The 24,124-nt window shown below is 38.0% G+C and overlaps 4 protein-coding genes across 6 annotated transcripts; 1 reads left to right on the top strand and 3 right to left on the bottom strand.

Moving 5' to 3' along the window:
• The first annotated feature begins 738 nt into the window (after positions 1-738).
• On the top strand, positions 739-6,714 carry LOC111800888 (N(6)-adenosine-methyltransferase MT-A70-like). The gene is made up of 7 exons (XM_023684790.2): positions 739-2,036; positions 2,401-2,499; positions 3,509-3,592; positions 3,761-4,116; positions 4,284-4,500; positions 5,778-5,857; positions 6,265-6,714. The coding sequence occupies exons 1-7, from the start codon at positions 804-806 to the stop codon at positions 6,539-6,541; spliced, it is 2,346 nt and encodes a 781-aa protein (XP_023540558.1). The 5' UTR covers positions 739-803; the 3' UTR covers positions 6,542-6,714.
• Positions 6,715-7,005: 291 nt separating this feature from the next.
• Positions 7,006-8,278, bottom strand: ENODL8 (early nodulin-like protein 8). The gene is made up of 3 exons (XM_023684792.2): positions 8,140-8,278; positions 7,665-7,915; positions 7,006-7,581 (listed from the first exon to the last, which is right to left on the bottom strand). The coding sequence occupies exons 2-3, from the start codon at positions 7,855-7,857 to the stop codon at positions 7,169-7,171; spliced, it is 606 nt and encodes a 201-aa protein (XP_023540560.1). The 5' UTR covers positions 7,858-7,915; positions 8,140-8,278; the 3' UTR covers positions 7,006-7,168.
• Positions 8,279-8,299: 21 nt separating this feature from the next.
• Positions 8,300-9,775, bottom strand: LOC111800889 (Phosphoenolpyruvate carboxylase family protein). Its single transcript, XM_023684791.2, has one exon. The coding sequence runs from the start codon at positions 9,599-9,601 to the stop codon at positions 8,519-8,521; it is 1,083 nt and encodes a 360-aa protein (XP_023540559.2). The 5' UTR covers positions 9,602-9,775; the 3' UTR covers positions 8,300-8,518.
• An 886-nt stretch (positions 9,776-10,661) lies between these two features.
• LOC111800891 (uncharacterized) lies at positions 10,662-23,277 on the bottom strand. Of its 3 annotated transcripts, XR_015422232.1 has the most exons (22): positions 22,889-23,275; positions 21,362-21,616; positions 21,119-21,243; positions 20,993-21,037; positions 19,526-19,607; positions 19,355-19,423; positions 18,510-18,680; positions 18,373-18,438; positions 17,893-17,961; positions 17,711-17,773; positions 17,265-17,614; positions 15,856-15,992; positions 15,048-15,142; positions 14,939-14,977; positions 14,803-14,859; positions 14,181-14,282; positions 14,014-14,065; positions 13,854-13,909; positions 12,102-12,166; positions 11,927-11,978; positions 10,960-11,294; positions 10,662-10,801 (listed from the first exon to the last, which is right to left on the bottom strand). XR_015422232.1 is itself a non-coding variant. In XM_023684793.2 (21 exons), the coding sequence occupies exons 1-21, from the start codon at positions 23,060-23,062 to the stop codon at positions 11,226-11,228; spliced, it is 2,193 nt and encodes a 730-aa protein (XP_023540561.1). In that variant the 5' UTR covers positions 23,063-23,275; the 3' UTR covers positions 10,751-11,225. The 3 variants fall into 3 exon arrangements, 2 of the variants coding, with proteins under 2 accessions (XP_023540561.1, XP_086982394.1); XM_023684793.2 differs by having other exon boundaries at positions 10,751-11,294; XM_087126268.1 differs by lacking the exon at positions 14,803-14,859 and having other exon boundaries at positions 10,751-11,294; positions 22,889-23,277.
• Positions 23,278-24,124: the final 847 nt, after the last annotated feature.

Genomic DNA, 24,124 nt, shown 5'->3' on the forward strand with positions numbered 1-24,124 from the left:
TAAGTCGGTTTGAGAGGGGAGCTCAGAAGGAAAAACCCAAAAAAGACAATATATGCTAGCGGTGGACTGGGCTTGGGCTGTTACATGGATTGTGAGATCCTACGTCGGGTTGAGAGGGGAGCCCGAAAGGAAAAGCCCAAAGAAGACAATATCTGCTAGCTGTGGACTGGGCTTGGGCTATTACATGGATTGTGAGATCCTACGTCGGTTTGAGAGAAGAACGATGCATTTCTTGTAAGGGTGTAAAAATCTCTTTCTAGTAGACGCGTTTTAAAATTGTGAGGTTGACACGATATGTAACGGGCTAAAACTTGAGAGGGGAACGATGCATTTCTTATAAGGGTGTGGAAATCTCTTTCTAGTAGACGCGTTTTAAAACCGTGAGACTTGACACGATATGTAACGGGCTAAAACAGACAAAAAAAAAAAAAGATTTTTCGATCCACAACCAATATTTATTATTCGAGCCTTGTCAAATTCCCTCGGCTTAAACTCGAGCGGGTGTGAAACCTTCAAGTTGATCGTGTGGGGTCAAACCAGAGATCGTGAATCCTCGCTCGTCCCTAACTCCAAACTTGCATCGAATAATTTTTTTATTAAAAAATTCTAAAAATTATATAATATACATTATAATTTTTTTTTTTATATATTTTTAAAATTAATGTATTTAGAGATAATAATCTTATATTTATAAATTTAATTTATTTAGTTTTTATGTATTTTGTATATTTAATTTAAATATGGAACAATTTCTTCTCCTTCGGGTGTGGTCTTCTTCCATTGGAGATCAGAGCTGAGAATCAATGGAAACCCAATCAGAAGCCGCAGAAGAAAGCATAGCGAGCATCAAAGACAAGCGTCAGCAACTCGAAGCTCGCATTGTAGCCCAACACACGAACCACTTGGAGCTTCTCTCTTCTGTTCAAGCTCAAATTCCTGGTATTGTTTCTTCTCTCGATCTCTCTCTCAAGCTCGTATCCTCCTTCAATGGCCGCTCGTTCACTCCCACACCGGTTCTCCCTGAACCCAAGAACAAACCCTCTAAATACCCTTTGTCGAGTAGTGACGCTATGCTCCATAAATCCCGCCCTAATCTTCTTCCGTCAGGAGAAGCGAAACTCGCGATTCAGAAGAATCGGAATGCGAAGTCGTATCCGGAATTGAATTCCGATCGTAAGCGAGTTCGCCAGCCTGATGGCGGGAAATTTTCGATTGACGATAGTAGAAGCCCTTTGTCGGTTGTGCGGTCGATGGTGGCGGTTTGTTTACTCGAACGGGTTCATTTTACGGCGATTGATTCTTCGACGGTGTTGAGGAAATTGGAGAATGATCAGAAGGCTACGGCGGCGGAGAAGGCGGCGTTGCGGGAATTAGGGGGAGATTCCGGTGCGATATTGGCGGTGGAGATGGCTTTGAGGTCGATGGCGGAGGATAACGGCGGGGTTGAATTGGAGGAGTTTGTTGTGAGTGGGAAGTCTCGAGTGATGGTGTTGGGGATTGATCGTACTCGACTTATGAAGGAATTGCCCGAGAGTGCTGATTTTCAGACGCAGGAATCGAACGCGGGAGAGGGTAATTCCGGTCATAATCAGAACCAGCAAGTGGTGAGTGGTGGTGGTGTGGATGTCAATGGCGGAGTCTTTGGGATGGGAGGGCCAATGCCGAGGCCGATGCCGGAGATGTGGATGGGGCCTGGAGACCCCAATATGCAGGGACTATCACCCATGTTTCCGGGCAGTGGACCTGCAGGGTCAATGGCTGGAGGAAGGGGTGCCCCTAGGATGATGGGAATGATGGGGATGCCTAGAGGGATGGGACTCCCCCCATTGCACAGGCCATTGATGGGGCCAAATGTGCCCATGGGTGGCCCCAATTCAATGCCGCAGAAGCCTAAATCTGAGGAGGATGACATGAACGATCTCGAAGCCTTGTTGAACAAGAAGTCGTTTAGAGAATCGCAGAAGTCGAAGACTGGTGAGGAGCTCTTGGACCTAATTCACCGCCCAACTGCCAGGGAAACTGCTGTGGCAGCAAAGGTATAATCTAGATTCATCACTTGTTTTCTGTGGCTTGGATTCAAATTTTGCTATGATTCTATCGTTTATGTTAGCTAGTCCTTGGTTATTGTTTGAAAAGTATATACATAATCTACGTTCATGGCTTCTTTTCTGTGGCATGGATTCAAATTTTGCTATGTTTCAGAGGTCCGTGGCTTTAAACTTTTAAGCACACATAGATTGCTTGAAATATGGTGTAAATAATTTGTTCATGGCTTAAATTTTGCTATGTTCTTGTCATTTCTGTATGAGTTCTTAGTTTTATCATTTGCTAACCTGATATATCATTATATAGCAAGGAATGCCCGTATTGCAATTCACAATTTCTTAATTTGTTCTCCAGTTTAAAACTAAAGGTGGTTCACAACTGAAAGAATACTGCTCATCCTTAACAAAAGAGGACTGTCGGCGTCAATCTGGCTCTTACGTCGCGTGTGAGAAGGTTCGTACAAACTCTACTGTGAAGTGTAGACATTAATTTGCTTATCATATAAGTGACATGTTTCCATTTTCCAAGATCTTGATTCATGGTGTAGTTGCACTGAAATTTATTCTCAAATTAATGCTGTAAAAGCTGATTCTGGTTAGTTTTTGCTTTGTGAAGAAACGGATTAGATCATTAGAATAGCATAACTGGCTTGTATTAAAGTGAATTGCTACTTTTCCATGCAATCTCCCCCCTCTCTTGGTTTTGTTATACTTAGTTCTTTTGGACGTTTTTAAAATATCTTCGAGAAGATTGCCATGGAATCCTTTATTTTCTCTGTACCTATTTCTCATGTTTTGGGTTATTATCACAACATATCAAATAGAATTAACATAGAAGAATTACAAGTAATGTAGTTTTGAGTTTATAAATCATAACTATAGTTTGTTGGATGATGAAAGTCCCACGTTGGCTAATTTAGGGAATGTTCATGGGTTTATAATCAAAGAATACTCTCTCCATTGGTATGAGGCCTTTTGGGGAAGCCCAAAGCAAAGCCATGAGAACTTATGCTCAAAGTGGACAATATCATACCATTGTGGAGAGTCGTGTTCATCTAACATAGTTGAGATATTATTGAGCCACTTGGTGGGCAGATTGATCTAAGTTTAAGTGGTGTCGAGACGAACCATACTTATACTGTGTAAATCGTTATGCTGTTAGCTTTCAAGACCTATGGCTTTGCTTAGTTTATCCTTGTGAAGAAGTCCCAAAAACATATCTTTTAGTTGAGTCAGGAAAGCCAATATCTTAGTCGGCTTCTGCAATGAACTGGGACTGAAGGTGGCCTGTGCCCTCTACTTTTAATGAGAAAAAAATAAACTGAGAATTGATGACCAATTTGTTTGTTCTTATTTAAGTTTGAACTCTCCCACTTATTTCACTTATAAAATGTTTCACATTGTTGTACTCGTCACGAAATGAATAGATTAACTTCACTAATTATTACCTACAAACTTTACAGGTTCATTTTCGACGAATCATTGCCCCACATACTGACATCAATCTTGGTGACTGCTCTTTTCTTGATACCTGTCGGCACATGAAGGTAAACATTTATGTTATGAGGATCGTCTAGTAATGAAATATCAACACACTTACTTTTTGTGTCGGGGCACTCCTTCCCCCAACTCTCGCACATACACACAATATATGGGGGCCTGAGAGGTCCATTGGTTAATGTGTTAATGATGGTACTACATTGCATTTTCTCCAGACATGCAAGTATGTCCATTACGAACTTGATCCAATTCAAGATGTGCCACCTATGCTAATGGGAGCTGGATCTGTTGCTCCTCCCAAACAACTAAAGCCTCAGCGAGCTGAATATTGTTCGGAGGTAGAACTTGGTGAATCACAATGGATTAACTGTGACATTCGTAATTTTAGAATGGACATTTTGGGGCAATTTGGAGTGATTATGGCAGATCCACCGTGGGATATCCATATGGAATTGCCTTATGGAACAATGGCTGATGATGAAATGCGCAATCTCAACGTTCCTGCGCTACAGACCGATGGTCTGATTTTTCTTTGGGTCACTGGGCGTGCAATGGAACTTGGAAGAGAATGGTGTGTGCTCAGTTCTTATTGCCTGTTGGCTATAATAATTGTATAATATGTTCTTTCTATTTGTATTCAAAATTATGTACAATCATTAATGTGTTGCTGAGATGCTAATAATGTGCTGAATTTTTATCTTTCATTTGGTTCACAAGCATATTACTTTGCCTTTGCAGTTTAGAACAATGGGGCTACAAGCGTGTTGAGGAGCTTATATGGGTTAAGACAAATCAACTTCAAAGAATTATTAGAACAGGGCGGACGGGCCATTGGCTCAATCATAGTAAGGAGCATTGCCTTGTTGGAATAAAGGGAAATCCAGAAGTTAACAGGAATATTGACACAGATGTTGTTGTTGCGGAGGTTCGAGAAACAAGTCGTAAACCGGACGAGGTTAGTCTATCTCTCTCTTGCAAAACCTCCCCATCTGTTATTTCAAGCTCACTTGGAATGTTGTGATAGAACCCAAATATGTTGGAACATAAAAAGTAATCCAACGACAATGTTACTCCATGAGTATGCGAGGACTTGGAACCTCCGTCTTTTGAGTGGCCACCCACTCCTAATTCCTAAAGTTACTAATCAATGCCTACCTTCTGAGAGATCCACATCGGTTGGAGAGAGGAACGAAGCATTCCTTATAAGGGTGTGGAAACATCTCCCTGATAGATGCGTTTTAAAACCTTGAGGGGAAGCCCAATAAGGACAATATTTGCTAGTAATAGGCTTGGGTTGTTACAAATGGTATCGGAGCTAGACACCGAGCGGTGTGCCAGCGAGCACGCTGGCCTCCAAGGGGGGTGGATTGTGAGACCCACATCGGTTGGAGAGGGGACGAAACATTCCTTATAAGGGTGTGGAAACCTCTCCCTAACAAGCGCGTTTTAAAACTTTGAGGGGAAGCTTGATAAAGAAAGCCCAAAGAGGACAATATCTGCTAGCGGTGGACTTGGGCTATTATACCGTCATTCCTTCTCGTCCTTCCTTTTATTTATAACAAGTCCCCGCTAATTACTTCTTAGCTATTACTATCCATTTTGATAGGAGTTCAAAATATTGGGCAGGACACTGGTAATTTTTTTTCTGTTTTCCCTTCTCATTTGAGCGATGGGGTTACAAAAAATTGCATCATGCTCTAGTATGCTGCAGGAGCAGTGTTTTCATTTTTTAGTGTTTGAAATGCTACATACACTAAAGTGCAAAAACCTTTTAAGAGTTGAGCACGAAGGCAAAAGGAAGGAACTTTATGGGGTGCACAATAGTAAAACATAGCTAATTTTTGTTTAGAAAGAAAAAAAAAATATATATATATATATATATGTAGTAATATGGATAACAGGATACAAAAAGTGAAAAGCGAGAATTTTTGGGACATATTTCTTTACTTTTGGAACATTGAGCTTCTGTACCCTCAAATAATCACACCTGATAACTGCTTTATCATAACATTTGGTCAACATGAAAACATTATATAAACAGTGATTTCAAATCCCGAGGTTCAGTGTACTCTGACAACTTTACGTAAGGTAGGATAATAAGTCCTAGTAGTTGCCCTTGTGACCACTATGCCAATTCATCATCAAAACCCTCCATAGGAGTTCCACATGCTTCATATTCATGTTTGTTTGATTCTCTTTTATCAGTTCAATAATGAGAACGTATCATTGCAGATGTACCCTTTGCTTGAGAGGATAAGTCCAAGAACAAGAAAGCTAGAATTGTTTGCTCGCATGCACAACACTCATGCAGGGTATGTTTCAGTTATATTATCATTACTATTTTCCTTTCATGAAGGCTTCAAACGAGAGCATTTTTCAAAACATAGAAACTATACCTTGCATTATGATCCACAAAACTTGTGAATAATTATTTATATACTAACGAAATCGATAAATCTGAAATTACTTGTTCCTTTAACAAATGTATTTACAAAATGGTGGCTGCTGGTATTTTGTGAGTAAATTATGTATATGCACTACGAAACCGATAAATCTGAAACTAATTGTTCACATTTCACAAATATGGTTACGAAATGGTGGCTGCTGGTGTTAATAGATTCGTTTCTGCATCGAGTTTGATATTATCATGGCTCCTTTAACATGCACATCTAGATGATAATGTCACCATATGATGATTCTTTGTTGAATTGTTTTTCAGGTGGATATCTCTTGGTAATCAATTGAATGGAGTGAGGTTGGTTGATGAAGGACTAAGAGCAAGGTTCAAGGCTGCATATCCGAACGTCGAGGTCCAGCCAGCGTCCCCTCCAAGGGCTTCCATGGAAACTGATTCTGGGGCTGCCCAACTCAGGAGTCCCTTCGCAGGATCAGAATCAAAGGCAGCTTATGGGAACCCTACTACGATTCCTGAGGTACAATATGCAGTGGCTACCCCAGATAAAGCCATTGCAGTAGGAGTTGACACGGCTAACTGAACCAAATCGCTCTAATCTATATATTACATGAGCTTTTGCATTGGTTCTGTATTGTTTTGTTGCTTGATTTGCGTCTGTAAGTTTCATGTTTTTTCTAATGTTATGTTCCTATATTTACATGCAGTAGGTGAAATGAGAAACACAATTTTGAATAAGATGAGACAATTTTGTGACTCCTTTGTCCACAAAAACTTTCTTGAATTTAATATGCCTCAAGAAGAAACACCTCGAGTTCACATGCTCTGAGTTGGGTCGGGATTCCTGGTAAAGATGGATAATGTGGCGAGGAGTGACCTTCCCGACCCCGAAGAAAAGGGACGATTGCAAGCAAAACAAATTTATGGAGTGATTAAATATGTCGGTTAATTTAGAAACGAAGTTGAGATACCCATGTTGTGAGTATTAGGTGGCTGGCATATGAAAATTAGAACTGACACGACCAAAACTACAGGGCCGCCTGAGAATTTTACACCTGAAAATCAGAGCCATTTCTTATAGGAAACACCATTAAACAACACAGATGAATTCAATTCATCTAAGAACACAACAACGCAGGGATAATAATTGTGAAAAAGAATTCATTTCTCAAACCATTATAACTCAATGAATCTCAATATATGAACGAACTCATTGGCTCAGAATCAAAAGCCCAGCAAAAGCAGCAGCAACCAAGGCAGGAAAAAATGAGATTTTTGTTGACAAAGAGGAAGAAGAGGAGGAGGAGCTGGAGTTGGCCATGGGAGCTGCTGGGATTCCACCAAAAACAGTGGGGTAAGAGGGAGAGATTTCAGGAAGTGCACCATCAGAAGATGGAGCGCTTGCAGAAGAACCATTTCCAGAAAGCACAGAGATATGAAGCTTCTGATTCTTCTCACAGTGGCCTGCAACTCCACTGGTGAAGAACAGATCCCCATAAGTAGTGATATTGAAAACAGAGTTACCATCTTTCATGGACAAGATTGGATTCTTGAGATTGCAGCTGTTGTAAGATTCCTTTGTAACTTGAATCACTGAATCTTGGCTTGGTGGATACAAGAACACTGCAACACACCGCCATGGAAATCAGAAATCAAAGCAGCAGCAACAGCAGATTTAAGAGATGAAGAAAAACAAATGCACTTACTCAGAGAATCACCAATCTGTAAAGAGTGATATTTAGACCAATACATATAGATCTTTGGATTTTCAGAAGTGGGAAGACCCCAAGAATCCAAATCTCCAACTTTGTACTGATAGCAGATAACACTATGGATCTGCAACAAAATCACAACATGCTGAAGAAACCTAAATCTAAGAAAGCTCTCAAGAATCGCCATAAGAGCTTGTCTCAACCCACCACCGCCACTTTTTTTGCCTCCCCTTCCACAAATCTACCTGTTTCTTGACAGCCAAAGAGGACCCTTTTAAAAGAGGACGTTTTTACATCACAGCTTGCTGCTGTCAAGTATGGCAGCAGACATAGCATGAGCAAAAAGGCCACAAACAGAAGGGATTTTACCACAATGACCCCACTTCTGAAACTCCTAGCTTGATCTATATAATGTATTTCAGTTTGACTATAAAAATTCAGAGGGCTAAGATGGGAAAATGAGACAAACATTGATCAATGATGGCACGTGATTCTGACCAATGGGAACAGAGAGTACCAAGGCCAACCTGTCTCCTTTCACATGGCCTAAGGATATTATATAGCAATATAATTATGAATCCTGTAGCAAGATCAAGATGTAAAAGTAAAGGCACAGAGAAGTCAAAAACTAAGAACTGAGGCAAAGATCCAGCAGAGAAGAGGAAAAAGGACACTGAAAATGTCTGTACAAACAAAAATGGAAAGCATTAGAAAGTGCATAACCATATATGAGCACAATTCATGGATACCCACATCAAGAATTGCATTTCCAAGCTCTACTTATGTACTAGAAAGAACAAGAAAAGAGGCAAAAAGATAAAGCATATTGTGAAAAAGGATAAGTTTCTTCATTCGCTCCAGTACTTATCTTCTTCATCCTCTTCCTTGTGAGTAAGAGGCTGATCCAAATCCTCAGAGTCTTCCATTTCGCTCATTCTAAACTTCCTCACATCCTCAACAGCAGCAGTTCTAAACAAACCAATATCAACAGCGCCAGAAATCATCTGATATCCACGCTTCCTCATGTCAATTGGCCCATCATGAGGCATTGAAAACCCACATAAGAAGGCTCCCTTCTCACCATTTTTAGTTTTGCTCTCCAAAACAGCCTTTTCTGCCTTTCTCATCATTTCTCTAACCTTCTTATGTCCAGGGTCCCATAGATATCCCATGCTTCCACTCATGTCTAATGGCCCCATTTGAATGCAATCAACCCCATCCACTTCCATTATGTCATCTATCTTCTTCACCGCTTGTTCAGATTCAATCTGACACATAATCAGCAATTCGTCCTCGTAATTTGTCAAATACCCTTCGTCAATGCCGTATTTCGATGCTCTAACCACTGGATGGGCTGATCCACGGACTCCGGCGGGTGGGAATCTGCAATATGAAACAGCTTTTTTGGCTTCTTTGGACGAATCGATCATTGGAAACATGATACCCTGCGGTCCTAAATCTAGGGCCTTCTTGGCCCAGGCGGCAGTGCTCTCAGGGATCCGGAGAATGGCTGGAGTTTGAGTGGCGGAGAGGGCGCGGAGACAGGGGAGGGCATCGGAGATTCCGCCGTAACCGTGCTCCATGTCGACGACGACGAAATCGTAGCCGGAGAGACCGGCGATCTCGGCAAGAGTGGGGGAGAAGGAGAGGAGGAAGAGACCGTAGAGGGTTTCGCCATTGCGGAGACGGGACTTCAATGTTGGATTTAAGGAAAGCGAAGGGGCGGCGAAAGAACACGAGGAGTCAATGGGAGATGGAATTGAGGGTTTAGAGGAGGAATTGGAAGCAATGGGGAAAAGGGTCCGGAAAGGAGAAGAGGATTTGGGGAATGGAGGAGCGAAGGAGAAGGAGAGGGATTTGGCGGTGGGGTGAAGCCTGGAAGAAGAGAGGAATGGAGAAGTAAGGGTGAAGGAAATTGAAGAAGCCGCCATTGTTGGAGGAGCAGAGCAGAGCAGAGCAGAAGGAGATCAGTTTGAGATGAGGAAGGAAGAGCAAACTGTAGATGAAGAAGATGAGTTTGGTTTAGGGTTTTATTTTTTTAAATATTTAATTTTATTATTTTATTATTATTGTTATTTTGTTGAGAGATCATCCCTCCATAGTCATTAAGGTTCATGGGTTTAAATCTTAAATGATTTAAATTATTATTTTTTTAAATAAAGTAAAATGTTAATATATAAAATATTTATTTATTTTTAAATATTAAATTAAAATTTGTAATTTGAAATAGTTTTTCCTAGTTAAATAAATATGTCAACAAAACTAGATGAGACCCCTTTTCGTTCGTCAACTAACAGTCCGAAAACCTTTTAAAACAGTCTCCTATGGGTAATCGCTAAACTGTCAGTTGATCAAATAGAAACTAATCCTCAAACTCGAGAATAAAAGTGTAATTAACCTGTGTCTATTCAAGCTCTTTTGAACAAGAAGATTAGTAAAATAATTATTTATAGGGTTCCAATACCGAACAAATTCAAGTGTTTTGACAAAGCTCAATGACAACACAACAATATATTAATACATATTACGTAATCAATCTAAGCATAACTAAGTTGATTAAGATATATACCCTCAACTAAAAGGTGAAAGCCAAAGATTTGAATTACCACTAATCCTGCCCTCATCTGTTTCGTGGCCGTATGCTTTGAGGCATCTTTTGGTACGAGTAAATTACAGATCTACAATGATAAATGTACGAAGAAGCCACACCTGCGAGCTGAAATGCAAATAAGTAATGAATAATACCATGGGATGCGTAGTAATTTTGAACTCATCCACCTCCCAGTTTCAAATCAACATTATAAGTTGGATGTATTCCTTCTAAACTTGTTTGTATACAACAAGCATGTTGAATAGTGAAGGGAATGATCATGGGTTTATAATCAAAGAATACTATTTTCATTGGTATGAAGCCTTTTGGGGAAGCCCAAAGCAAAGCTATGAAAATTTATGCTCAAAGTGAACAATATCATATCATTGTGGAGAGTCGTATTCATCTAACAAAGCACGGTTTATAATTTCAAGAGAGATAAGAGGGAGTGAGTATAGGTAGGTTGACACATACAAACAGAAAGGAAGAGTAGAAAAAGCCCCAGGCCAGCCTGCTTTTTGCAAGCTTCTTGTTTTGGGTCCTTGGAAGTAAAAATAATAATTCATTATTATTACATATGAACAAATAAATATAAATGTAGGAGGCCGATTCACAAACTTTTAAGGACTTTTTTTTTTTTTTTTTTTTTCCATCTCATGGCCATCCAGACAATAACAAGATTAAAATTTGAGGGCTTACTGAGCAATATATGAGAGTTTTTTTGGCGATGATGGCCACTCTGGATCAGGGATCTCAACTGATCTTGAATTATGCCAACTTTGAAGAACCAGATGGAGAAAATTGATTGCTGGCTTTGTCTCAGCGACAGAGCTTATCAACACGCCAACAATCGACATTATCGAAAGAGTAGAACGTCCAAAAACAATTTACTGCTAAATTATTGCTCTCTCCCAGATGTATATAGTGGCGTACTTTACAGCATTCGTCGCACGGGACGTGCCCTTTCAGACGTTCTCTTCCCTCTTGATCTCGTTTTCTTCCTGACCAGATGCTGAGTTGAACTGCTCTTGTAACTGAAGGCCAAAAATTGAACATGAGTTTGTCAATGAGAAATGAAGTAGGCATCAATTTAATTATGCTAGGTGCAAGCTTGAAAGACGGGTTTATAAGCAAGCACAAGGGCAACAACACTTGGATCGGTTTTGGGTTCAGATGATGAAGGAGCTACTTTTCGGTAATCCGTGGTAGGAGTGGCAATGGTGGCGTCGACAATTTTTAAGTAAGCCCTGATACCAGATTGGAAATTTGGAAATAATGCTCTATGTTTCTTATTGCTAATCGAAGTACTAAGTTCTCTTAAATAGAGAGAAGAACACGAGATAGATATAAACTATGATGATTACAACAGCCCAACCTTATATGACCGGAGAAGTTAGGTGTGTTAGACGAACATGACTATCCACAATGGTATGATATTGTCCACTTTGAGCATAAGCTCTCATGGCTTTGCTTTAGGTTCCCCCAAAGGCCTCACACCAATGGAGAGAGTATTCTTTGTTTATAAACCCATAAATTAGCCGATGTGGGACTTTCATCATCCAACAAGGTGAAACTAAATCAACTCTATAAATGCTAGGCAAAGTAAACAAGAAAACTAAAATGGTAAATACAAGTCAACTAGGAAGAAAGATCATGGACAACTCACTTGTATGTATTTCAACTTTTCAGAAGTCAACTCATAAGTCAAATGCGTCATTCTGGAAAGAAAAAGAGGGTCACAGATAAATATCCACTACAAATATGGTCTAATACATCTATAGAACTTTGTTGTTCATGGACATTCTGGAAAAAAATTCATAACAAAAGTCTAAAAAACTCACCTAGCTTGAAGTTCAGAGACTTTACGCATCAGTAAACGCTCTCTCTCAACCGCTGCTGTTTCGGCCTGCCAAAAGAGGATCTCTACATATCAAAAGGGTGAGGTTCTTTATACCTACCTATCCCCACTCGCACCAATTTTTCAATAAATTTCATTTGCCCTAGTTTCTACACATTCATTTTCTTGTTTGCAGTCGTATAATCAAGTTGAGGTTGCCACATTTATAAAAGCATATAAATGTAACTTCTTAAGATTTGTATGTCGAAGATCTCTTCAACTAATTGCATGAGGACAGGCATTATTTGTCAGTAGCTCCCTCAAATCACCACATCATATATATGTAGAAGTTCTAACAGTATTTAAAAATGCATTTATGAAAATCCAGTAAGAGACATACTTATATAAAAGAGAATATCATGCCAAATTAAATCTACAAAAACAAAGATGGTCTGAATTACAGCCCCATTTGAACAACTGAACACCATTACTTACAAGAAAAGTCCAAACAAAATGACTTTGAACGTAAAAACTGTGTTTTAGGTCAAATGAAAGAGTACTACCTACTAATCAACCAAATATTTTCTAGAAGCAATATGGTCGAACGTATACAAAGGAGCAGTAACAAAGCTCTCATATCAAACGACAAACAAATATTTTCGAGAAGCAATATGGCCTAACATATACAGAGGGGCAGAAATAAAGCTCTCATATCAAACGACAACCAAATATTTTCTAGACGCAATATGGCCTAACATATGCAGAGGAACAGTAAGAAAGCTCTCATATCAAACGAAAACCAAGGAGGTGTGATTTTCCGTAACCACAACTTACATAAGCAAATCAATGGTAAATCAGAACTAGAACTAAACAAGTGGTGAGGGATGAAGGGGAAAGAAAGGGAAAACAAAGCCTGTACAGAAAGAAAGCGTAAAGACTCGAGATAATGAGTTAAATAAGAAAAGCTTGCTTGTTTCTGTTTTCTTTTATTTCTTTCACCCTAAATAAGCCAAAAATATATTTAACAACAATAATCAATACGCGCAGGCAAGAAAATAAGAACACATTATCAAGGGAATAATCACGTCGAATAACATTTTTAGTTATTACAATTTGCATGAGAATATCAGCTACGGTTTTACACACATTTCTGAAGACAGTTTCGATTGGAATATTGAATATGTGCTAAGCAGTTGAAGCAACACATGTTCGTATGTGGACTCTAAAACGATAATATTAGAATGAGTTCTTGCCCTCTACAAGGCAGAACATGAATTTTCTGAACTCGGAGGCATACACAATAATAAACAAGACTATGATCCTGATTTCATTATAACAGAACAAAAAATCTAAACCAACTTAATGTTATCCAGCCATGTATAAGTTCTTTGTGAATGTATCAGCCAACTTGCACACGCCCCAAGTAATCTCATGAACAACTGTTTGACCCTACTATATTTTGTTATCAGGAAACATATAGAATATCAAATCCTAGATAGGTAGTCATCATGGAAAAACTAATTCCTATTCACATAGTTCTTATTGACCACTAGGTCAATCCGTGGACAGTTCATGTATGGAGTTCACTTAAAATATCAGTTACAAGATAGAACTCAAGGACATAGAGGCACAACCTATAGAACCAGTCATAGAGCTACAATTTCTATCAATCACATACCCCAACTACCGGGTCAAAATGATAAGAGAACCAAGTATATATTTGAACGTATATAAAATGTACACTGATTGCACTTACACTTCCATTATTCTCCAAACTTCGAGGCAATGGAGGCAACTTTCCATTTTGAGTAGCTTGTATTTAGAGAGGGGGGAAAAGCATAACAGACACGTTAGGTAAAGAACCCTAATAATATAAGATGATCATGTCAGCCATCCTATAAAACCATTTTACTTACCATCAACCACGTCTGCTGTTTGTAAGCTATTCAATAAGTTCACTATAAGATCCTGGAATCAACAGAAAAGCTTGTTTCTTACAGCTGAATTTGACAACGAAATTCTTTGATGAAGGAATTTAGGAGACTGAGGGAAAAATTCAACCATAGCCTTAATGTTACTTTACCTGTTGAATTGAGGTCTGATGGAAAAGATTCTGAAGATGAGGCATAAGAATTGATGTGGGCATGTTGATGTTGCAAGCCTCCTTGGGGGGTTGGCTGACAGACTGAAAACAGAGAAATTAATATAATAAGAATAAACAAAGGTTTATTGATTCAATGACTGCCATGGAAACAAACCTCTGCCTATAGGCCGATTCATACAGAAAGCATACAAAATAGAGTTTTTTCTCGTTTTTTTTTTTTTTTTTTTTTTTTTTTTTTTTTTTTTTTTGACAAAAAAACAGCTATATTGATGTATGGGAAAAAAAAAGTGAAGAAAGCCTGCAATCCAAGGGAGTTAACATTAAACTTTTCTAATTGGTTTTTTTCCTTTAAATTAAATAACCGAAACATATTCTAAATATTAAATGATGTTTATAGATAAACAACAAATATACCTTATGGCAGGTCTCCAAAGCAACCAACAAGAAAGCAAGAAAAAGAACAGGTTTACAAAAATAATTATCCAGGGAACAAATGCTGTATGATACTTGTAGACCAAAATCTAAAACATTTTTTGTCTAAAAGTACTTTTGCATTACAGTAATCATATGGAGACGAAGCAAGCAGGGACATTATCCAAACCTGCTTGGAATCAAATATCCAATCACCAACACTAGCCGACTTTCGTAGAGGTGAGTTCTGAACACACATCAATGTAACAGCATTCAGAAAATGAACATCAACTAACCCAGGTCATTAGCAAGAAATGATAACAAACCTGTGCAGACCGTCGTGAAACCGTGCTCAATGGAATATCCTAAGAAGCCATATTTCAAGTCAGTTCCAGACAGGTTGTATAAAAAATTAAAATTATTGTATAACCTTACCTTTACGAGATCTAGGTTCTCTGACGTCACTGAAAAACGCCCCTTAATTTGCACAAGATTAGCTTTTGATTTGTCATCCATTGAATCTCTATACCCTGTTGTTACAAGAGGAATAAAAATATACAGCGAGAAAATACAGGTGAAAGTATTATTTTCACGATATATAACAGTGTCACTGTATTATTCAAAACAAGAATAAAGTAGATAAAAATGAGATTAAGATGAGATCAAGATGCAAGCCATGCAATGCTTTAAACTGATTAGCCCAGGATCTATGTGATAGGCCCCAAAATATTTTGTCAACTTCAAAATGATCCCATCTATGAATCAGTTGGATGTATTCTCTTTAATCGAAAAGATTATGTTTCATTTAGCCAAAAAAAAAAAAAAAAGGATTGAATAAATGTGATTCAATCTTGAGTATCAATTAAAAGTTAAATATGAGATCTTTAACACATCTAGTAAATAGCTATGGAAAGAAAAATAATCACAAACGAAGCTGCTTGATTTTTTCTAGTATTTTATCAGTGAGAATGAAAGTTTCTATTTCACTACAACAAAATTTAGAAGAAAAACTAGTTCAAGAAACAAAAACAACAGAACCTCAAAACAGGGTCAAATACGTTAAGACAACTTTAGCCACACTCCGCTGGCTCCTCATTCTAAATCATTATGTAGCGATGGTACAATTTTTTCCTTTTTTTTAATCACAAACTAGGCTTCCCTTACATACGAGAGCAACAGTAGAACAGTCTGGGTTTAATGGCATTTCCTAGTAAACAAAATGTTTATCAAGTGACCACATTACCTCCAGAAGGTTTTATGGGAGCTGATAGGCTGTTTGCTGAGGCACGGTTTGGCAGCATTAGTGGACCACTGAAGCTTGGAGCTTGCCGTGCTTCTCGACGATTTTTTTCAGTAGATGGTTGAATTTCAGATTCAAACCTAAAAATCAGCAACAACACAAATATCATTGCAACTGTTATTGCAAAAAACCAGCTCGAAACAATAAGTTACTTAATTCATGTAAAGGGTAATCAGTTCTTTTATCTCTTCTTGTTCCACCCAACCCTTGATCTGAATCAGGTAGATAACTATAGTTCAAAATTAATAACATGGCTTCACTAACAAAATATAAATCCTTTTTTTTTTTTCCCTTTTTCTTGTTGGGAAGGCCTGAAATTAATTCAAACGGAATACATTTTACCAATAAATTTTAAAAAGTGGCCTCTGCTTAAAAAGAAAAATTACAAAAGGGGGCCTTTACCAAAGAACTTTGAAGTTCTTCAGTCAAAAAAGGGATCAAAGACTCAAAGAGATTGATTTTGATAGAGAGGTCAAAACTGGATTCTCCTTCATTGCTACAGTGAAGGTAGGTCAGACAAAATTGTGTGGTTGCAAGAAAATTTGGGCTTCTCTTGCACATCTACCTCTGACAGCAAGATCCCAAGACTGAGTTTGCCTCCTACCAGGTTAATTTAGACTAGTAAGGGGCCAAAGAAAGTTAAATTTTCCACGATGGTCCAAGGCGGAGCTGTTATTCTCATTCTCACTAAGTCTGCATCCATGTAAAAAGAACGAGATAATGATGAAGTTTGCTATGAGATGGTTTCACTAACACCATCGCCTCTCTAAATTTGTGGTGGCTTTCTGTGCCCTAGAGATACTGCAGACTGGCTCACAAAGATTCCCTTGGTAGTGGCTAAACAACACCGCTAAAATGCTTTGCCATTGTGGTACTAAAACCTTTTAATAATGTCAATCAAAATTGAAATAAATGCAATAGTTTTTGAAGAAAGGCCGGTTGGGAATTGTTGGCATAATCATAGAAATAAGATCTTCCTCCTAACACTTCAACGCCATTATTCATATAGCACTATTTGGGTTTGGAGGAGGGATATGAAGATGATATCTGGCAGGAATGACAACAGATAAAGACTGTCGGGTATTTTACAAGAAAGCAAAAGGCTTGCAAAAAAGAAAAATCTTTGTTAAAATGAAAGCAAGATTCTCATGCGTTAATCCACATTTACTCTAGCACGAAAACATTCTATAATAAGTAGGAAGTACATTTCTATCATCATGCTTATGCAATGAGAAAAACAAGGTACCGTACAGGAGTGCATAAACATCACTCCTGCATACCAGCATCATCTCAAGAAGCAACATGAGAAAACAATGAGACTTACAAATACGAAACCATGAAAAAGTACAAACCTATCAGATCCTCGCACTCTTTCTGATAAAGAATGACTAAGCACAGTACCAGGTAGAAGTGGACCACTTTGAGTTTGACGACCTTTTGGCATTTGGGTTTTGGTTTTTCCTTGTACACTGTCTTGGCCAGATGTAGAAGCTTCTGCTTCAGTGCTAGTTCCATTTCTCTTCCATCCAGTTGTTTCTTGGAACCCAGCTTTCAGCATATCACCTTCCATAAAGTTTCCCTTTTTGTTCAAGCACTCCGCTTTTGGCAACCCCTGACCACTTGCCCCTACTCCATGTTCATCCTGAGATGATTCATTACATGAACTGAAATTCCTCAAACTAGATTGAGAACAAAAGGCATCCTGACAATTACAAAGAATACAAATGAGCACATCAAACGAATAGAATACTTAATGAACTCGCAGAAAGAAAAGATTGGAGTTGGTAAAACTCTAGACCTTAACATGACAAGTATTTATATTCTCCTCCTCGTCCATCATCTCTTCCATATCATCATTCACCTATTCATTAATATAAAAATCAATGACAGAACTCATATTCTCTAACAAAAGGCCTGTAATCGTAATCAATTTGAATTTGTAATATGATCCATAGCGCAGCAAGGAAAAGTGACATTTACCAGGGAAGCTTGGGCTTTCAAATCCTCAACATCAAATTTCCATGCGCTAACTCCTCGCTGGTACTCACTCTGGTGAAGGCAAGACATGATACATCCAGTAAAAAAAAAAATTAAAGAAAAAGACTGCACGGTGTAAAAAGTACAAAGAACTCCCCTTTTTCTTGATTGAAAAAATTGGAGAATGTCTTAAATGTAATGGTAGAAAAGAATAGACAAAGAACCACCATGTAGGAACAACGAGAGTGATAACTAGGGTCATGGAATTGTCATGGCACAGACAATACCAACACTTCCCATAAAACCTTGCGAAAAAGCAATTATATAGGATAGACTCCTCGAGTTAAAAATGAGAAGAAAGACCTCACCAAATATTATTCACGGACAACAGGAGCTATAAAATGAATTTACTTGAACAAGTAGACTGAACTGATTTATATGTATGTACATAAATAAAACAGAAGAAGAAGAAATATTTCCAACCTGTGATAATGCTTCTTGCTCTGCTGAAGGCATTTTCTTTAAGGCTAGCTGGGCAGCATCTTTAAGCTGAAACATTAATTAATCCATCAGATTAACAAAACCACGACATATTTGTTGTAAAGCAGTTAAGAGGTTACCAGCAGGTCCTTCACACGAAGTGAAAGAGGAGGCAAGTCAGCAAATAATTTCTTCAAAGAAAGCTCTGGAGGCTTAGCATTCTTGAAAAAGGAGTGCTTTAAAAGTTTCTCAGCTGTTGGCCTCTTGGATTGATCTTTCACCAGGCACATTGCAACCATTTCTTTAAAAGACTGATTACAACTGGAAATCCACTAATTAGAATACATCTATTGAACATTTACAAAGTACGATTCATGGCTTTGGTCCAGCAACTTTTAACCTTTTAATATGCAGAATACATTTATTAAACATTTACAAAGTACAATTCAGGGCTTTGGTCCAGCAACTTTTAACCTTTAAATGTGTAGAACACCTAATATGGAATTATTGGTAGTCTTGGATTAAAATGCAGAATTGCCGTAGGATGGAAGATAAATCTATTCTTGAGTTCAAAGAGCATATATACAATAAAAAGTGAGCTGAAAGCCAGACTAGGTGCATATAAGTAGATGAATCAAAGCTACAAAAGACAGGAAGATAATATCAAATTTTGTTTGTGAGCTGGGTAGGATCTCATTAGTCAGTCTTAGACCCTTAACAAATGCCTGAGCTTTAGAACATAGTAGCTAACTAGGCCTATATTAAAAATGTTGCATCACTGGGATGGTAAGCTACCTAAAACTGGTCAGCACAATCCCAAGCTCAAGAAAGCATATAGAGGAAATATATTCACACAACGCAACATTTTCTTGTAGGAATAAACTTTTCATCCATATATAACAGTATTTTACATAATAATATGACAGAGTAGTTGATTGGATAACTCCAGTCATGAGGGGAAAAAAAACCAACGAAACACCAATACCTTAGAGAACTTTTTATCCCTATCATAATCCAGCCCAGGAGGAGCATTTTGTATGGTCATAAGAAGCACCTATCAGAAAAACAAGGGAAAAGGGGACGGAATAAAATGCAACTGTCAGACGAGATAGTAAGATATCGTGGGTAAAGCTCAGTTATGTATAAGTCAACATACCTTCATTGGAGGATATTTTGAAAATGGTGCATGACCATGAGCCAACTCCAATGCTGTAATACCAAAAGACCAAATATCGGCCCTGCATATAATGATGAAAGGCATATATGAGAGGTCTCCCTACATTATTTTTGGGAGTATTTGGTACTCGATGGTGAGGGAGGAGAAACGGGTAAACCCATGTTACCAATTTAGCACTGGCATCCCAAACACATGAAAAAAAAAATTGAACAAAATCTAATTACTACGTTTAACTCATTAGACGTTAATTATTCATTTTATAATAAGAAAGATTTAATTTCAAATTCAGCACAAGTAATTTATTCATCAAATATTGCTAAAGAACTCAATTCAACTTCATACAATTAATTACTTATTACAAATATTGTTATATTTTAGGCCATAAATAAATGAGAAATTTCAAAGATCTCGTTCATATAGGACTCTTACACAAAAGAAAAATAATTATAATAATAGTTCATAAATACCAACCAAGATCATTCTATTCCAGGCATCATATCTCAAGTTCCAAATTTCATTCTTAAAATCCAAACACTCCCTTACAGTTTTCTACTGAAACTGTCGACCATCTTTGCTTTGAACAAGTCAGGAAAATAGAGGTCCATTAATAAATAAATAAATAAAAGTTGCACAAGTACGAGACACGAATAGATCAAAACAGATTTCAAGGGCGTGAGGTAGAACTTTTGGTGGAGATTCTTAGACTGCATGAGAATGTTCATTTTCAAGGGAGTGAGATAGAAGACTTTGGGGACTCAAGCCATCTGCATTTTTTTTTTTTTTTATGAAATCATGTTTCAGAGAGTCATTATGCCCTAATCCTTTAAGCAAACAATGACCTAGTGAAGGTCATTTGGAAGGAAAGATGCCCAAAGAAGAAAGAAACTATTGGTGAGGAATCTTTGCTTTAGTGGCTGACAATATAGAAAGGTTCAATTACAATGTCCAAACTAGGCTCTAAATCCCTGTTGCTGTGTGCTTTACCTAAAAGATGCATAATCTCAAAATCACTTATTTTTTTTCAGTGTCCCATCAGTTTGAAATTTTGGTCTCTTCTATTATGCTCTTTCAGGGTTGGTGGGGTGCTTTGCTTTTCTGTCAAAGAAAACACAGCATTTGTTCTGCAGCCACAGGTTCAAGGGTGTCTATAACTTCTATAGGAGCAGGTGCATATAGGTTGGTTGCAACTTTTGTCTTATCAATGAAACTTTTGTCTTCACACACAAAATAACATTAAATAAAATTATTTGCCACGATGGGAATTGGGGAAGCATGTAATAACTGAAACAAACAGCATTCAATGCCCGAACACTGGGCATAAAAGGATCTAGAACTCTATAGTATGTCCTCAATAACATGAAACAAAAAACTATTAACTCATTGTGACAATAACCCTGGTAATTGTACGATAATATGTGATCTGCAGTCAATATCAGACAAACTCACTTGGAATTATATCCCGTTCCTGGTTGCAATACCTCGGGCGCCATCCTAAAATAAAGTTAAATAGGTAAATACTTAGGGATCAAAAACACAAGAAGGTTGAAAAGTATCCGCCTAAAAAAATCCTACCAGCATGGGGTTCCCACAAAGGTATTTCTGGAGCGCTGTCTATCACCTGTATCAAACATGCAAGCTGAAACACCAAAATCAGCAAGCTTCACAGCCCCATTACCATCGAGTAGTATATTTCCAGCCTGCAAACACAAATATTAAAAGAATAATAAAATAAGAACCTTCACAATGTACAGTTAAGGTTGAATGGGAAAAAGGAAAACACCAAGAGTTAATCTGAAAATTATGGTGTCAATGGACCTTCACATCCCGATGTATGTGTCCTTGTCGATGAAGGTACTCCAAGGCTTTAAGAGTTTCTTTCAGGACAGAACCAATAGCAACCTCTTCAAAGCCATCTGAGTATGCTGTCTTAATTAGGTGCAAACAAGAACCCTCTGCCATGAATGGCATGACAACCCAAAGGTTTCGGTCAACAACAAATGAACAATAAGCCCTTACGAGGTTTGGATGATCTATCAAACTCATTGTTTGAGCCTCCCTACGTATATCATCCTGTCAAAAGACACTCTTATAATTAGACATAATGAAGTGTCACTAACTTAAAGTTGTTATAGTATCAATTAAACGAATTCTGAGTAAGCATTTAAAGCCTAAAACAAAAGTGGTTAAGAAAAAAAATCTGAGAAGGTAAACAGAAAAATATGAGAAACACAAAAGTGCCAAAAAATAACATTAAGAAACCACAATATAATAATCCATTGGTGCCAATGTTGAAAATACTGTGGTACGGAAGAAACCAGCATCCAACGTTCAAAAGACTGGGGACCCCGCATATCATTACCATTACAAAAAAGTATTTCACAATCAAGAGATGGGAGCCATGAGCACCTTTCGGTGCGCGCTACTCAATCTATTGTCTTATGACTTTGGGAGAAACTTGGGAAGGTTATTGATTATACCTTGGTTCAAGGCAGATGATAAGAGCACATTTCCCATCCTTTTTTTTTTTTTTTTTTTTTTTTGTAGCAACAATATTATCTTAGTATCTTATTAACAAAGTTAGAGAAGCCAGAGGGAAACTTTCATAACTTTATCACTTTACAATAGCAAAAAATATAGAAACCATTCTATAGGGAACTGGGTTTGTTCTCTTTGATATGCTATTAACATAACATATTGACTAGGTTTCTACTATCTAGGATTTCTTGCAGGCTCGGTCAATAAATAAAGCCAGCCTTCAGGACAACTCCACGCCACCCCAATGCTAAAATCATTCAGTTCTTCAACCTGCTCATGAAAAATGGAGATATTGATCATCCCAAGCTTTCTTGACGCCATTTATCTCCCACATCCACTGCATATATTTTCACAGTAATCTTCATCTCTATCTACTTCAAGGCTCAAACTTTCCGGTGAGGTAAGTACCACAATTTCTAGTGAAATATTTGTTAAACCAAAAATTAGGCCCTCGTTCCTTGCTTGCCAATGTAGCGTGAATCAATCACGAAAATACGGAGCCGAAGAACAATTACACTGAAGTCACTTCAGTTTGTATACATAAACTAACCTAAAGCCAAAACACAAGTTTTCGTGTACAACAGTACCCATGTCACAAAATTTCTACCCGCAAAACTTGGGAAAAAACAACAAGCACCTCTGTAAGAACTCAAACCAATTAAATCAACAACAATTCAAACCCGATCTTTCACAAACACAAAATGAAAGGTCAATTAAACGATTACAGAAACACAAAATGAAGCCAAATTGACAAGAATTCAAAGCAGAAACAAGAGAAGAGCATCAAAGCAAGAGTGGAAAACTCACTAGATTACTATTACAGCGATCAAGATCCAAACACTTAATGGCAACAACTTCATTGGACGGAGTATAGATCGCTCGAAAAACCGTGGCACTAGCACCATAACCAATCTCTTCAAGAAGCTTATAATCGGTGGAATTGGCGCTGTAAGTCCTTTGCCGACCTCCCATCCTTCCCATAACCTAAAGAGCAGTTGACAAGCAGAAAAAACTCCAACCGGAAAACCACTGTAGAGTAGAAAATCAGTGAAAAGGAGTTGTCCAGAGGTGTGGCGATAGAGCAATCGGGTCGTTGACCGCCATTAGAAGCGGTAGAGAGAGAAAGAGGAAGAGAGGAGAGAGAAAGAGAAGCAGAAGATGTGGGGGTGAAGGTGCAGAGAGAGAGAGAGAGAGAGTTAAAGGGTGATGACGTGGCAACGGCCCACAAAAGAGCAAAGGAAAATGGCATTCTTCAAACCAGCAGCCCATTGGTGATGCCAACCAAAGTCTTTCCAAAGTACTAATTCTAAATAGTTCCTTCCATGCTTTCCTTCTCCCTTTTGTCTTAAATTATTGCCCTTCCATCGTTCAACACATCGTATTATCGACTCAAAAGCTTATAAGTTAATGTATCGTAGATCAACGGGTCGGAGTAGAGATGTCTATTTAATCTACCGAATAGGGACCAGCCCCAAATAGGACGGAGATTCTTCGTTTAAACAGGGAATAGAAGAGGGAGTGGAGAGAGATTTCTCCACGTTGGATAAAATGGGTCGGGAGCGCCCCGTCCCCGCCCCGTTTTAAATAGAGACGTAGAAAATTTTGACAAGATGGAGAATGAAATAGGTGGTTGAGATGGGGACGGGAAGCCTCTACCCTGTCATCTAAACATCTCGTTTTTCAATACTGTTTCTCGTCGTTGAACTAAAAGGTTGAGATGCGAAAGGAATAAGAGAAAAGGTCTTTGGTTCATGACGTTATTTTGTCAATGTTTTTATCTCTTTGGTTTTCACCCGTTACCTCTTGAAAATGTCATTATTACTTTTAATTTTATTCTTTTTACAAATGACACTTTTTATTTTAGCATAATTGAAAGGTAAAATCTTTTATTTTTAAGCACCACAAATCCAAAAATATATATATAAACTATATCTTACTAAAAAAAAATAATTATCTTTTTCGATATTTTCTCGGTGCTCGGTAGATAGGCTATAGATCGAGACTAAACCCTAATAATGCATAAAGGATTTGATTTGAGCCAGA

This window comes from Cucurbita pepo, chromosome 8 (genome assembly GCF_057944985.1).
Source record: "Cucurbita pepo subsp. pepo isolate OVF chromosome 8, ASM5794498v1, whole genome shotgun sequence".
Taxonomy (NCBI): Eukaryota; Viridiplantae; Streptophyta; class Magnoliopsida; order Cucurbitales; family Cucurbitaceae; genus Cucurbita; species Cucurbita pepo.